The following is a 12,476-nucleotide window of genomic DNA, read 5'->3' as shown; positions in this document are numbered from 1 at the left end:
GATCCACCCTTTTCATCTCTATAAAGAAACACAATGGCCCTCCCTAGATTCCTCTTGCGCTCCTCACTAAAACAATTATGCTTCCTTAACTCAGTAGACACTCAATGCTAACTCAAACTCAACTCACTTCTAACTTGATCATTATCTCAATGGAAAACAAGATTGAAATATCTTGGCATTTGTGGAAAATACAGCCAAACATATATATATACTTTTGTATCAAATTGAGCTGATCTTCGAAGTATATGAAGCAACTTATGCAGCAAAGACCTTTTTCTGAGTCTTTCAATTGCAGCTGCATAAGTTGCTTCATATACTGCGAGGATCAGCTCAATTTTATACATTACAACCGCAGTACATATATAAATGTCATATATATTCACATACATTTATACTTTTACCAATGCTAAGGCAGTTCTAAACCGCTGAGGTCCTGTTCTTTCTGGCGTTTTCGTCATAAACTGGATCTTTTCTTTGAACAGTTTTGTTGTACTGATCATTTGTGGTTGATGATCTTGATTGAAAACATGACCAGAAATCGTTGTATAACTTTTCATAATATATCAAGATGGTTGCGCTTATTGAGCCGTTAGCATAAATCAGAGAAACACTGATATGACGAACTATGTAGTCAGCAGTGAATGAAACATTAACCTTGAAAACCATTCTAAAACTCGAGTACATTGAAAAAGCCATGTAAGGAATGATAAAAGCAAAAATCAAGGATACAAACATCCTCGTTACTTTTAGCCGAGACAAAGCCCTCCGAGTGTTTTGAAAAGCGTCAGCACGTTGGCTTTCTCGTTGACGATTTAAAATACAAAGGCTGATGAAAGTTAAAATGAAACTCGGCACGATGTATAAAATAGAGATAAAAGTGATGAACAAAGCTCGATATAATGGCATGGAGCTATCGTATTTACAAACTAAGGTATAGTAGTTCTTATCAATGTCTTCAAAGTACACGAGGCCGTAGGCAGGAACCGAAACAAGAGTAAACAAAACCCCTAAAACCCAAGCTGCAGCAACCATCTTTTTAGCTGTTCTTCGACTTAGAATAAAAAATGGATGAAAAATGGTTAAATGTCTCTCTACACCAATAACTAAAAGATTGAGAATTGTTATCACAGCAAACATTGAATTGAACAATCTAGTAAATCTGCAAACAGAATCACTTTTCACAAAGTCGATGAACATTTCAGATGAATACAAAGGAAGGCTGATAAGACAACACAGCAAATCTGACAAGGCAAGGCTGTTAATGAAATATTCTGTCAAGGATCGACTGAATGGTCTTCGTATGGTATGGCGTCTTCTTCTGTGTTGCTTGTGCTTGAAGTAGAGGATCAGAGAGTTTGCAATCAATCCATACACTCCAAACGAGAGCATGGCAGTCAATATGATAAGTTTGATTAGGTAACTAACAGGAGCAAAGACATATTCTCTGCTGGTGTTGTTGATTGCTTGACTTGAATAAACACTGCTGTTTTGTCTGAGAAATTCGTCTTTTGGATCCTTATTTTCCATCTTTGACTCCTGCAAAAAATATAATATTAATCCCTATTATGAGTGTTGCAAAGTATAGCGAGCCGTTATCCTGGATAATCAAATTTTTAACTAGATGAGTTTGTTGTTGCTTTTTTTTTTTTTTTTTTTTTTTTTTTTTTTTTTGTTTTTTGTTTTTGTTTTTGTTTTGTTTTGTTTGTTTTTTTGTTTTTTGTTTTTTGTTTTTTGTTTTTTGTTTTTTGTTTTTTGTTTTTGTTTTTTGTTTTTTATTTTTTGTTTTTTGTTTTTGTTTTTTGGTTTTTTTTCTTGTTTTTTGTTGTTTTTGTTGTTGCTGCTGCTAATTTTTGTTGTTTTTTTTTTTTGTTTTGTTTTTTTTTGTTTAGTTTTTTGTTTAGTTTATTTGTTTTGTTGTTGTTGTTGTTGTTTCATGAGAGAAATCAAAGATAACGGATGAAACGTGACGCATGACTTGACGTGAATTGAGCCTAGAAAAACATTACTTGTAGTTTGGCACGTAACATAAAAATCAGACCTCTCTTTACCAAATATTTAATTTATTCATATAATAATTATTTGTATGTTTTCAACTGTTTTACGTGGAGTTTGGTATTTGGTTTTACTCACATGTCATTAGTTGATTTGGCCCGATTCAGAGGAGTTTTGAATTTAGCGTGAAATATGGGGTCCATTAAAATGCCTAAATACATTGTACATTTATCTTGATATAATAGACTAATCGCCACTATTCGGTACTATTTGCCAGTATTCGCTACCATTCGCTACTATTCGCGCTATTCGCACTATTCGCACTATTCGCACTATTCGCACTATTCGCACTATTCGCACTATTCGCACTATTCGCACTATTCGCACTATTCGCACTATTCGCACTATTCGCACTATTCGCACTATTCGCACTATTCGCACTATTCGCACTATTCGCACTATTCGCACTATTCGCACTATTCGCACACTTTTCGGATCTTTTCACCAGCCAATAGAGGACGCCGATAGGCCGAGTTCATTTTTTCAGTCAGAGGAATGTTTTAAATTCAACTAGACGCTGTAGGCAGCGTTGACTGGGATACCTGGAAGGGGGGAGTGGAGGACCTGGTTTCAACATGCATGGAGTATTTAGTTGGTTGAGCTTCCAAAAATACTGATAAAGTAGTACTGATAAATAACTCAATTTGGAACTGCAATTCCAGTTCCGGTCCGGATTTTCGCATACGTAATTAGGTTGTTGTTCGAGCATAAACGTGCACATTTGAACGGGCATTGTATAGCTCGCTTCAAAATCAAAATGCTTCATTTAAAACGTAAATACGGGCTAATATTTGCTGCAGACCTGTCTCATAATTGCTTTACATTTTATACTTATATGATTTATCGATATTTTTTAATAAATCACTGTTTTTTTGAAGAAAAATTAAAGGAGATCATAACGCTTCGAACGGCAAAGATCAAACCCTGGAATGTGCTTAGCAAATTATTTATTTTGCTTCTTAAATCAAATAGAATCTTAAAATAAAAATATTGCTATCTACCTCATGGAGTTCCTTTGTGAGTAGACTTTGAAGCCAAAACAGTTAATATGAATACATAAATGTAGGCTATAAAAATATCTATATTGTCATGCTGAATGAATTTGCAGTATCGCTTATCGTATAAATTCTGACTTTTGAAACCCTGTTCTCCTTATCGATCTTCGCTCGTTCGTGCAGAAAATACTGCTCGAGTAGATGAATCATGAAGAGTAAACCAAAACAAGCTGTTGCTCATGAAGTTCATTGAAAATTCTTAGAAATAATCGCTTCGAAACCATCGTATCTTCTTGCCTTTAAATCTCTGTTTACGAAATTGATAAATTAATATTTCTAGTTCGGCTGTCTTGAATTACAGCAGTCAACGAAATAGAGCATGCGTAGACATAAATCTGGGTCACGTGATCTGTTAGCTCCGCCCTCTCATAATCACTTGACAACATAGTGACATTGATTGACATCTGGTACATGATAATTGATTGGACTATTGATGTGAATCCCATAGCAGAGGCCCTCTAAGGTCTCCTGGGTAAGTTCCTGAAGACCCCTGGGTACTATTGCGCAACTTTCCCAATTTGTCGTAGAGAAGACCGAAAAAAAAAACACATTTTATGACTGTGATATCACAGGTATCCCAGTAATTATTTCCAAATTGGACAGACATGTAGTCCTATTGCAGATTAATCATATCATCTCAAACTATGCTAGACTGATTCCATAAGTCATAATTTTCCCTCGAAAGAATGCGAATGGAAACGATCCAAGTTAACCTTTAATTGGGACAGGAAAGAGTATCGGTCTAGCGTAGTATTTGAAAATAATACAATAGTTGTTTATATAGGATTATAGAGTGATGACACAATCAATATTTTTAAGTACCGTTAGAAAACTCATTAATAATTCATGAAGAAAACACAATAGAAATCATGACCATGAAGGTGATTTTATATCGGATAAAGATTCGTCTTCATTTGCATAAACTTTAACTTGGATTTTCTCTATCAAACTTGGTTCATTTCGTAAAAAAATCGGTACACAATGAGAACAAACATCATAAGTTTTCTAAGCCGTTTAATAAACTCGCAGATCGTGTTTTATCGGGTCTAAAACCACTCGGCTGCGCCTCGTGTTTTATACCCGATAAAACACTCCTGCTTGTTTATTAAACATTACTTAAATCATTTACCTTCAAGTGTTTCATCAAATAAAATACTTTATACGGAAGTGTCCGGTTTTAGCCAGAACAGAGATTTATTTAAGCCATCTATTTAAGTTTATGACTTGCCCTATTCAACGTACATTTACAAGCAACCGCATTGTGTGACCACTATTTCCTTGGTTTGTCGATCAAACAGACTCAGACCACCATCTGTGGCCTAAAAGTTCCACGATTGTGGCTATTAATTGTTATGAAACAACCGCCGAAATCTCGACGGGACTTTACCAAAACCCGGAGGCTGCTGGGGAGGAGGGAGCAAAATCAACATTAGAGGCCTTTAGCAAGACGTTCTTGCTATATACAATTATATTATTATATTACATATTTATCATTTATATTTTATATATTATTATATTATATATACTATATATAATTTGTCACTGGAAGAGCCGCCATATTGTATTTATCTTAATGCTCAGTCTTTCTCCTTGTTTGTGGGCGTGATTCTGGGCCTGATCTCCTAAAGCGGTTAGTGCTTAGTGTTAAACCTGATGCTAATATTTTTTAAATGTTGCTTACTCAACCCCTAGAAGTTAAGGGGGGACTAAACTGGAGTATTGCCACCTTTTTTGGCTAAGAGAATTTGATACTTTAATTACATGTCTCATTAGAAACAAGGCTAACGTCAAGGGCGGATCCAGGGTTTTTTTGAAGGGGGGGTCTCAGGGGAAAATTTTGTGGGCAAAGGAATCCCAGTCGCATTTTTATCACAGGAAGCCCATTTGACCTCAGGAATGAAAGGGGGGTCGCGACCCCCCCGACCCTCCCCCTGGATCCGCCCTTGAACGTTAACTACCTCGACACCTATGTATGCAAATTGCATGTAACGGCATAAATAGTAATTAATCCGATCCTAACTCATAATTGGTGCTTTTGTGTTGCAAAGAATAGTTACGAAATAAATGTAAATCCTTGCGATTACGACTTAGTGATTTCGCTCGTGCAAATGTGTGAAAATTTTTGCTGTCTCACTGGCTAACTTGTAAAAAACTGAATTGGTTGACCACGGTACGACAAGTCGAGCTGTATCGTCTTAAACTTTTAGAACATTATTTTAAAACAATTTTTTAATTTCAAAAAACGGAAAATCAACAGTTAGATGCCTGTCGTTTTAAAATTAACATTCCCATCAAATGGAGCAGAGAAAGGCAACACTAAAGCACTTCAAATCCATCGCAAAACAAAGCTCTAAGAAACCACACAAAACGAAACTACAATGATAAAGGAAAGATCTAGAATCATGGAAAAAATAGCTCAAGCACAGTTACAAAGCAAAGTTTTCTATAATAAGATTCGGACAAAGCCCTTAATTAGAAAAACATTTGGAAACCATTGACGATCTTGAACGAAAACACACACTGAAAGAAAGCTATGCTCCCTTGAAACAATCATATTAAACAGGAAATATAAAGTTAGAGAAAAACCCTAGTTACTTAAAGAATTTTTCTTCTACTTTCTGTAAAAACTAATCAACAACTATATCATGCCTATATCTCGGATCCTCTAAATCCAGAAAGGAGTCTAAATATAAAAAACACTCCAACCTTTTAAATAACATTATCAAAATTAGAATAAGAGAATACCTAATATCACAATTTGAAGCCAATAAAACTAACTTGAAAATTACATGCAAACTAATAGGAAGAATTATAAAAAGGAAAAGAAAGTCTCAAATAACATCATCTTTAACAACAACAAATACACTGATAAAGAGGACGTAGCTAATCAAATAAATATCTATTTCAGTGAAATTGGAAATGATCTAGCTAGCAAAATAGATGCTACAGTAGACAATGTTACTAAACACATTTACAAATCACCTACTTCAAGTTTTCTCCTAAAACCAGTCTCACCAACTGAAGTTAAACAAAGACTTGAAGGCAACTGTAGATATGAAATCACGGTTCTGCGCCACGGGCCCCGTCAAGCTGCCACGGGCAAGTATGGGGAGGGGTGGTATGCCTCATGTTTATTTTTAGCCGGAGCAATCTTTAGGAGGGGGAGGGGATGTTCAGGAAAACCTTGAGTCATATCTGTTTTTGATTGGTATATTGAATCACAGCAGCGACGATGTCATGTTGTTTTCCCGATAGGAAAATTTGCTGACTTTTTTTATTTTTTAAATCAATAAGCTACCCAACATTGTTATGACTATATTGTTAATGGATGTACCGCAACTATTCCCATTCGGTCACGCATATCATTCGGTTGGAAACAGGTGCTGCAGTTAGCTGTCTAATTTTATTTATTTTTGTTGACTCATCAAAAGCAAACAGCAGATGACTTGCCCGAGGAACGACAACAAAGATGCTTTCGAACAATTTTTTTTATTTCGGGGGTTCGATTCCCATCCTAGTACCCTGATTTTTTTCTTAGCGTTCTTATCTTCATTTATTTATTTCATGTGTATCAGTATGTACATCTTTTATTCAGAAAAATAGAAATAACTTAAGACTTCTTTTATCATATAACGAAGCACGATGTTTTGATTGTCAGTAGATAGTGTTCAATACAAACACCTGCAGCAAACCTAATCATGCACCGAATTTATCGTTTCCAACTAGATCAAAGAGTAACTAAATCTTCTATTGTTTTGTCTATTGAGGTGCCGGTATAATTTGACAAGTTTTAGCAAAGGCAACCCAAGCTCACCACATTTACAAGAGAATGTATCGGGATTTAGAATATGCCTTTTTGTATTCGAAAAAACGTGAATAAAAGCTTGTCGACTTATTGTGTCATTTTGTTTATTTTGAATTCCTGTATGCAGTTCCAGCAAATTTTGAAGGGTGTTTAAGAAAAAATTTCCAACACTTAGAAATAATGACAACGGGTACTCGGGAAGCTGCAGAGCCAAATTCGCTGTCACTGGTGTCCACTTCGAACCGTTTTTTTCAGTAAATACGAATCCGATGTGGAATTTGCTTTACATGAGTACGAAGGAATAGTTTACCAATACACTTGTGTGCTTTAATTGGATCCTAGCTGTAGCTACGGACTAGCAATTACTTCATCCCTTAAACTTTAAAAAGTTACTCCAGCGAACGCTAGGAAATCCGTGATCAAGGCTGTTTGCTTAAATTTTAAGGCCAAAGGACTGCAAGCCATACAAAATTTCACCACTCGGGGAGTGGGGTAAACAGAATACGGCGCATTATGCTACCTCCCGGAGCTGAAAATTCTTTGCTAATCAAAAGCTAACCTTCCTTGATTACACTCCAGTTCGTCTTCAGTTTCCAATTCAGTAAAAACCCACGAGTAAGGACCTGAAAATTAAGAACCTGATAGCTTCAAATTTGTCATTTATACCCCCTTTAAACATTTAGCCTAGAAAATGAAAACAGGCTCTTATTTTCAAAAATCATCATTATTATTGTTTGCCGGATGCAGAGAGGGGTAAGAATCCTGTTTGGAAAAAAAGGAGCTTGCCATTGCTGTGCAGATAAATTAATTAATTAATGTTAGTGTAAAGTGAAGAAAGGTTGATATTAATCGCATTGCAATATGAAAAAAACTGTACAGGGTGTTGTTGATGGGGAGGGTTGGGGTTGATTGAAAAATAAGCTGATTACCTCTACCGTTACCTATTCTTTGAATTACATATGCACTTATTTCAAAAAACGGTATGGGAGAAGAATACCAAATAGATGATAGTCGAAAGGTGATAGCACGACCGAAAGGAATTGTGGGAAAACGTTTCTTAGTCTTTATGAAAACAGTTTGCTGCAGATCAAAGGATCGGTGTCCACTGGTAGAACGAAGCTTGGGATCGGGCAAAATAACAAAAACAAAGAAAGCATGGATTATGGTGAACAATGTGTATTGTTCTACATGTGAGCTGCGTTCTTTGTTTTATCTCACCATTCATTGTTTGTTCATCCACTCCCAGGCTTTGTTCTGCCTGTTGTGTGTTACCCGGATCAAACCATTACCATCTGTTACTGATGGACTTTTCATGCAGCCATCATCATTACTTTGCTTATATTGCTCCTTATTTCTCAAAATCCATAGTTCCTTACATCGGCCCTTTCTGTCACCTATCGCCTGTTGGCTTTTGGCAGTCTCTCCAAAAACGTTTTTTGTTTTTTTTCCAAAAAAAGAATAATGATTGATATATAATATATAATAAATAATGATCAAAATGTAGTTCAGTAGCATCTCTAGCTGCACTAGTCAATGATTAATCCCCGGGGATCAATTAATACTTTACATTACCTATTTTAGAATTGGAAAAAAGGAAATAGAAAGGAACATAGATTTGGGAATCGGAACAACTTATGACAATGTAGGGATTTCTTCTCCGAGGAAAGATGAGATATCTCAGGCCCTAGCTGTTTATATGAAGGCGAGTTATCCCGCTTAGCAGTGACAAGTCTTTTGTTTTCTAATCCCAAGGAACATAAATACAAAAGACTTGTCTCAGTGCCTCAGTTGTCAACCGAGACGAGTCAGATTTCTCATGTAAACAGTATATAGAACGTTTTCACGTTACGTCACAACGGCCATAAATATTAGAGCGCATGCAGTAAAACCATGAAATTAAAACAATGTCGATACTGATAAAGAGTACTTATTTAGTGACTAATAGTTGCTAGCACTCAACCAGAACATTTATTAAACAAAAGACACAAATGGTCTCTGGTGTATTTGTCTCTGTGATCATGAATCTTCTGGTTTAGTGATAGCAACTATTACACTATAAATAGTGCTGTTTTCCAGTATCAAATTTTTTTTTATTTCATGGTTTTACTGCATGCGCTCTATAATTCAATTCTATTATTATAAAGTCAATACCAAAACATTGATTACTAGAAATAGCATTTTTTGATCTAGTGGAATTCCAGCATATTATTCCGCGCTTTGTAAACAAGTTCTTTATGCAGAACCAGTACTGAATGTATTGTATTTGCACTTTTTAAAAGCTCCTTGACGCGTGAAACGACACAGCAGATTTCCATTCATTTCTATTTTGCAATGTTGGACTAATGAAATCAGTCAATATCCTATAACTTGGCGTGGATGTTAAATTACCGTTAGTGCTCCAATCTTTTAAGATTGTAATAAAAAGAATACTGATTGGCACAATCTTATTAATTATTCTGAAATCCACTGAAAGTTTGTCCGGTAACACATAAAAAATTTTTTTTTTTTTTTTTTTTTTTTTTGCACAAATCGGAAAAAACATTCATATTGTACTTTATTTCGATGATTATAAAGTCAATACCAAAACATTCAGCACTAGTAATGCGCCCTGAAAATGGCAAACAGTATCATGCAAATCTCCAAACCGTGACTGATTGCGTACCCAATATATTTACCCTTTCATATGCTAATAAAGAGCGATTCACGTGAATTGTTTCATCAGGATGACCAAGGAGTGATAAATACCGCATGATTTGGACAAAAATAAGTTCGTGTTTTATGAAAAGCAAGAAAAAATTAAGCCGTGATTCGTGATTGGATTAAATTTGTTCCCTGTGTGATTTGTGATTGGCCTACTTTTTAATTTTTGATATGTGAATTAAGATAAAAACGTTCGTGAGTCGTGTTCAGTGACCCCCCTTGACCACCCTGCTTAATGGATTTGAAGGAGTGGCTTGTTATCCATGGTTTGAGCTGTGATGGGGAGAACTCTTTTACTCTTTTACAGGATCAAGGGGGTGTTGGAGTTTGTTTTGGCAGTTGTAGACACCACTACCCGGTAGGGACCCTTAAAATTACGCGAATACAAGGAAAGCATAGTGTACGGAAGTGTACGGATACATAGTTCTCTTTCATAAAATAAAGACAAAAATGTGATCCAAGAGTCACCTGGCAATTCAAAGAAGAAATTGAGAATTACAAAAGATTATCCAAGATCGATCCAGAATTTGCCACGTCAACTCAACATCAACTCCCCCTTGACTTAATGCTAATTTATTCATGTTCAATGGACCTTTCATGTTGATAGCTACTTATATTTGCTCATCACCACCAGTTGAGGTCAGCAACGCACACTAGAAACAGCTTTACTTAGTTCGGAATCCGGTATTGGTAAGTAAGTATCTGATTCAAAAGTTATTAGGACAGTAATTTTCATTTAACTAAATATATTTAATTTTGGTATTCAAATTTAGCTAGACTAGTGCGGTATTTCTACATTTTTTCTTGTATTGTAGTTGAGATTCGCAGTACGTCTACATGATCTGAACAGGGCGCTAATTTGACTGGGCATGTTCACGTTCATTAAAGAGCGAACAATACTGTATGGCTGCTCTGTTCAGTCTATGGCTAAACAAAAGTTTTTCGTTGCAATAATATGCTTCTACGTAAAATATATTTCTACATGATATATGTTTAGGACTACTTTTATATCAACACGAATTTTCTCGGTCAACCGAGACGAGTCAGATTTCTCATTTCTATTATTTTTGGTATTGTAGTTGAGATTTGCAGTACGTCTGCATGATCTGTACTACTACGATTTGTAGATTTGTCACTTTTCAACGGTTCGGTTCTTGCTTGGTTATTTGTATGTTTAAAAAAATTATTCAACTTGGGCAATACATCCAGTGAAGCACGCATTCAAGTGTATCTAACACATTCTGCAATCAAGTTAGGCGTTGTCTAATCTTTAGTCAACTGCAACGTGATTAAGAGAAAACATTCAGTATATAGAGCGTTTTCACGTGACGTCACCAAAACAATATATTTTCTATCCTGCAGGAATTGAACTCTATTTTTATGCAAATACTGTGCAGAAAGTTTCTATGCGTGAAATAGTTTGCTAACAAAATTGTGCAAATTAGTGCAAAATCCTTTGTCTACTGTTGTTTAATTCAGTGCAATTTCTTACAAAGTGTTTCACGGATTTAATGAAAGTGCTCTATTTCTAGTATTAACTATGTGTAATGTATTCAGAAGGTGCTTATTATCGCATTTCACTAACGTCCCATGCGCTTTATAATTTCCAAGATTTATAGTAAGTCGGACCGCTACAATGCGGTTTACCATGCGATTCATGTAATACAGTCAATTCAAAAAATTTTGTCGTCGACCAACTCAAGCCTACGCGACTTACCGAAAGGAACTCTGGGTAGCAATCATTGAAGCCGAGTTGACTCCATAATTTTATCTGACTAGTTATGCCTGGTTGCATCTTTAATCTTTTTTTTATGTGCTGTGAATACATGTATATTCAAGCTTTTTTTGGAACAATGTATTACTTTAAAATAAACTCAAATAAACTAATGCGTCTGAACGTCTCTTTGACTGTTGTAATTCAGCCCGTGATTTAAGAATGCAAATTTTCAATACGCTCAATGAATATACGCTCAATGCACCCTTCGGTTAAATTTTGTAACGGCGAGGTGTGGGTTTCACCTGCTGTTTTCTTTTATTTCTCTGCACAACACTGCATTTCAAAAACTCTCTGGCTCACGGGCTTACTACTGGTTTGGTTAGTAAAAAGGCCTGGTCAAAAAATGCACTTAGGCCCGTGGTTTAAGCAAAACTGTGACATTGTTGAACTTTGAATGGTTTTGAAGGTATTGAGAGGCAGATACTGAGTTTATTAAGAACTTTCAGATCATATTTGCATTTATTAGCATGTTGCAAAGTATTGAATATAGCTTATTATCTAATTTTTGTATCCATTCAATTTCTATCTAGGCTAGCGACAACAAGAGTCCACCATGAAGTTCACATGCATTGTTGTTATTTTCTTGTATTTGCCTGCACCATGGCCACCGAGGCAGGAGACTTGAAGATGATCCTGATCAAGAACTGCTTCGTGGAGTACGAGTGGCTTCTCAGAAAACGTTTTCAAAAGGTAAGTCTGGGCTTCCTGTGAAATACAAATAGGGGCCCGTTTATATGGAGGCGAGTTGTCCCGGCTAACCGAGACAAGTCTCTTGTTTTATAATCCCGAGGGAGACAAAAGCAAAAAAACTTGCCCCCTGCTAGCCTAGACAGCTTGACTCCATATAAACGGGCCCTAAGAAAAGCCACTCCCTACTTCTTTAAATTTTCAATCTCTTTGGAGATTAGTAGAAACAATTGGCACTATTACATTACAAAAGAAAGTGGGCAAAACATTCATGCAAATCGCCCTATTGAAAGGTTCTGGCTAAAGTATACTGTAACTAAAAGGTTAGGTCTATGTTTAGGAGTTTTGTCTTTATATAAGGGTTGGGCTCAGGGATGAGATACATTTGAGCTTAGGCTTT

The 12,476-nt window shown here is 35.9% G+C and overlaps 1 protein-coding gene across 1 annotated transcript; it reads right to left on the bottom strand.

The window, feature by feature from the left end:
• Positions 1–322: 322 nt before the first annotated feature.
• On the bottom strand, positions 323–6,165 carry LOC116303381 (neuromedin-U receptor 2-like). The gene is made up of 2 exons (XM_031712913.2): positions 6,094–6,165; positions 323–1,536 (listed from the first exon to the last, which is right to left on the bottom strand). The coding sequence occupies exon 2, from the start codon at positions 1,525–1,527 to the stop codon at positions 418–420; it is 1,110 nt and encodes a 369-aa protein (XP_031568773.1). The 5' UTR covers positions 1,528–1,536; positions 6,094–6,165; the 3' UTR covers positions 323–417.
• Between the last annotated feature and the right edge of the window lie 6,311 nt (positions 6,166–12,476).

This window comes from Actinia tenebrosa, unplaced genomic scaffold, assembly GCF_029948245.1.
Source record: "Actinia tenebrosa isolate PJP-AT-01 unplaced genomic scaffold, QUT_ActTen_1.0 PGA_scaffold4__44_contigs__length_22323623, whole genome shotgun sequence".
NCBI lineage: Eukaryota > Metazoa > Cnidaria > Anthozoa > Actiniaria > Actiniidae > Actinia > Actinia tenebrosa.
Note: the sequence above shows the minus strand (reverse complement) of the source record. Positions and strands in the feature narration are given on the sequence as shown.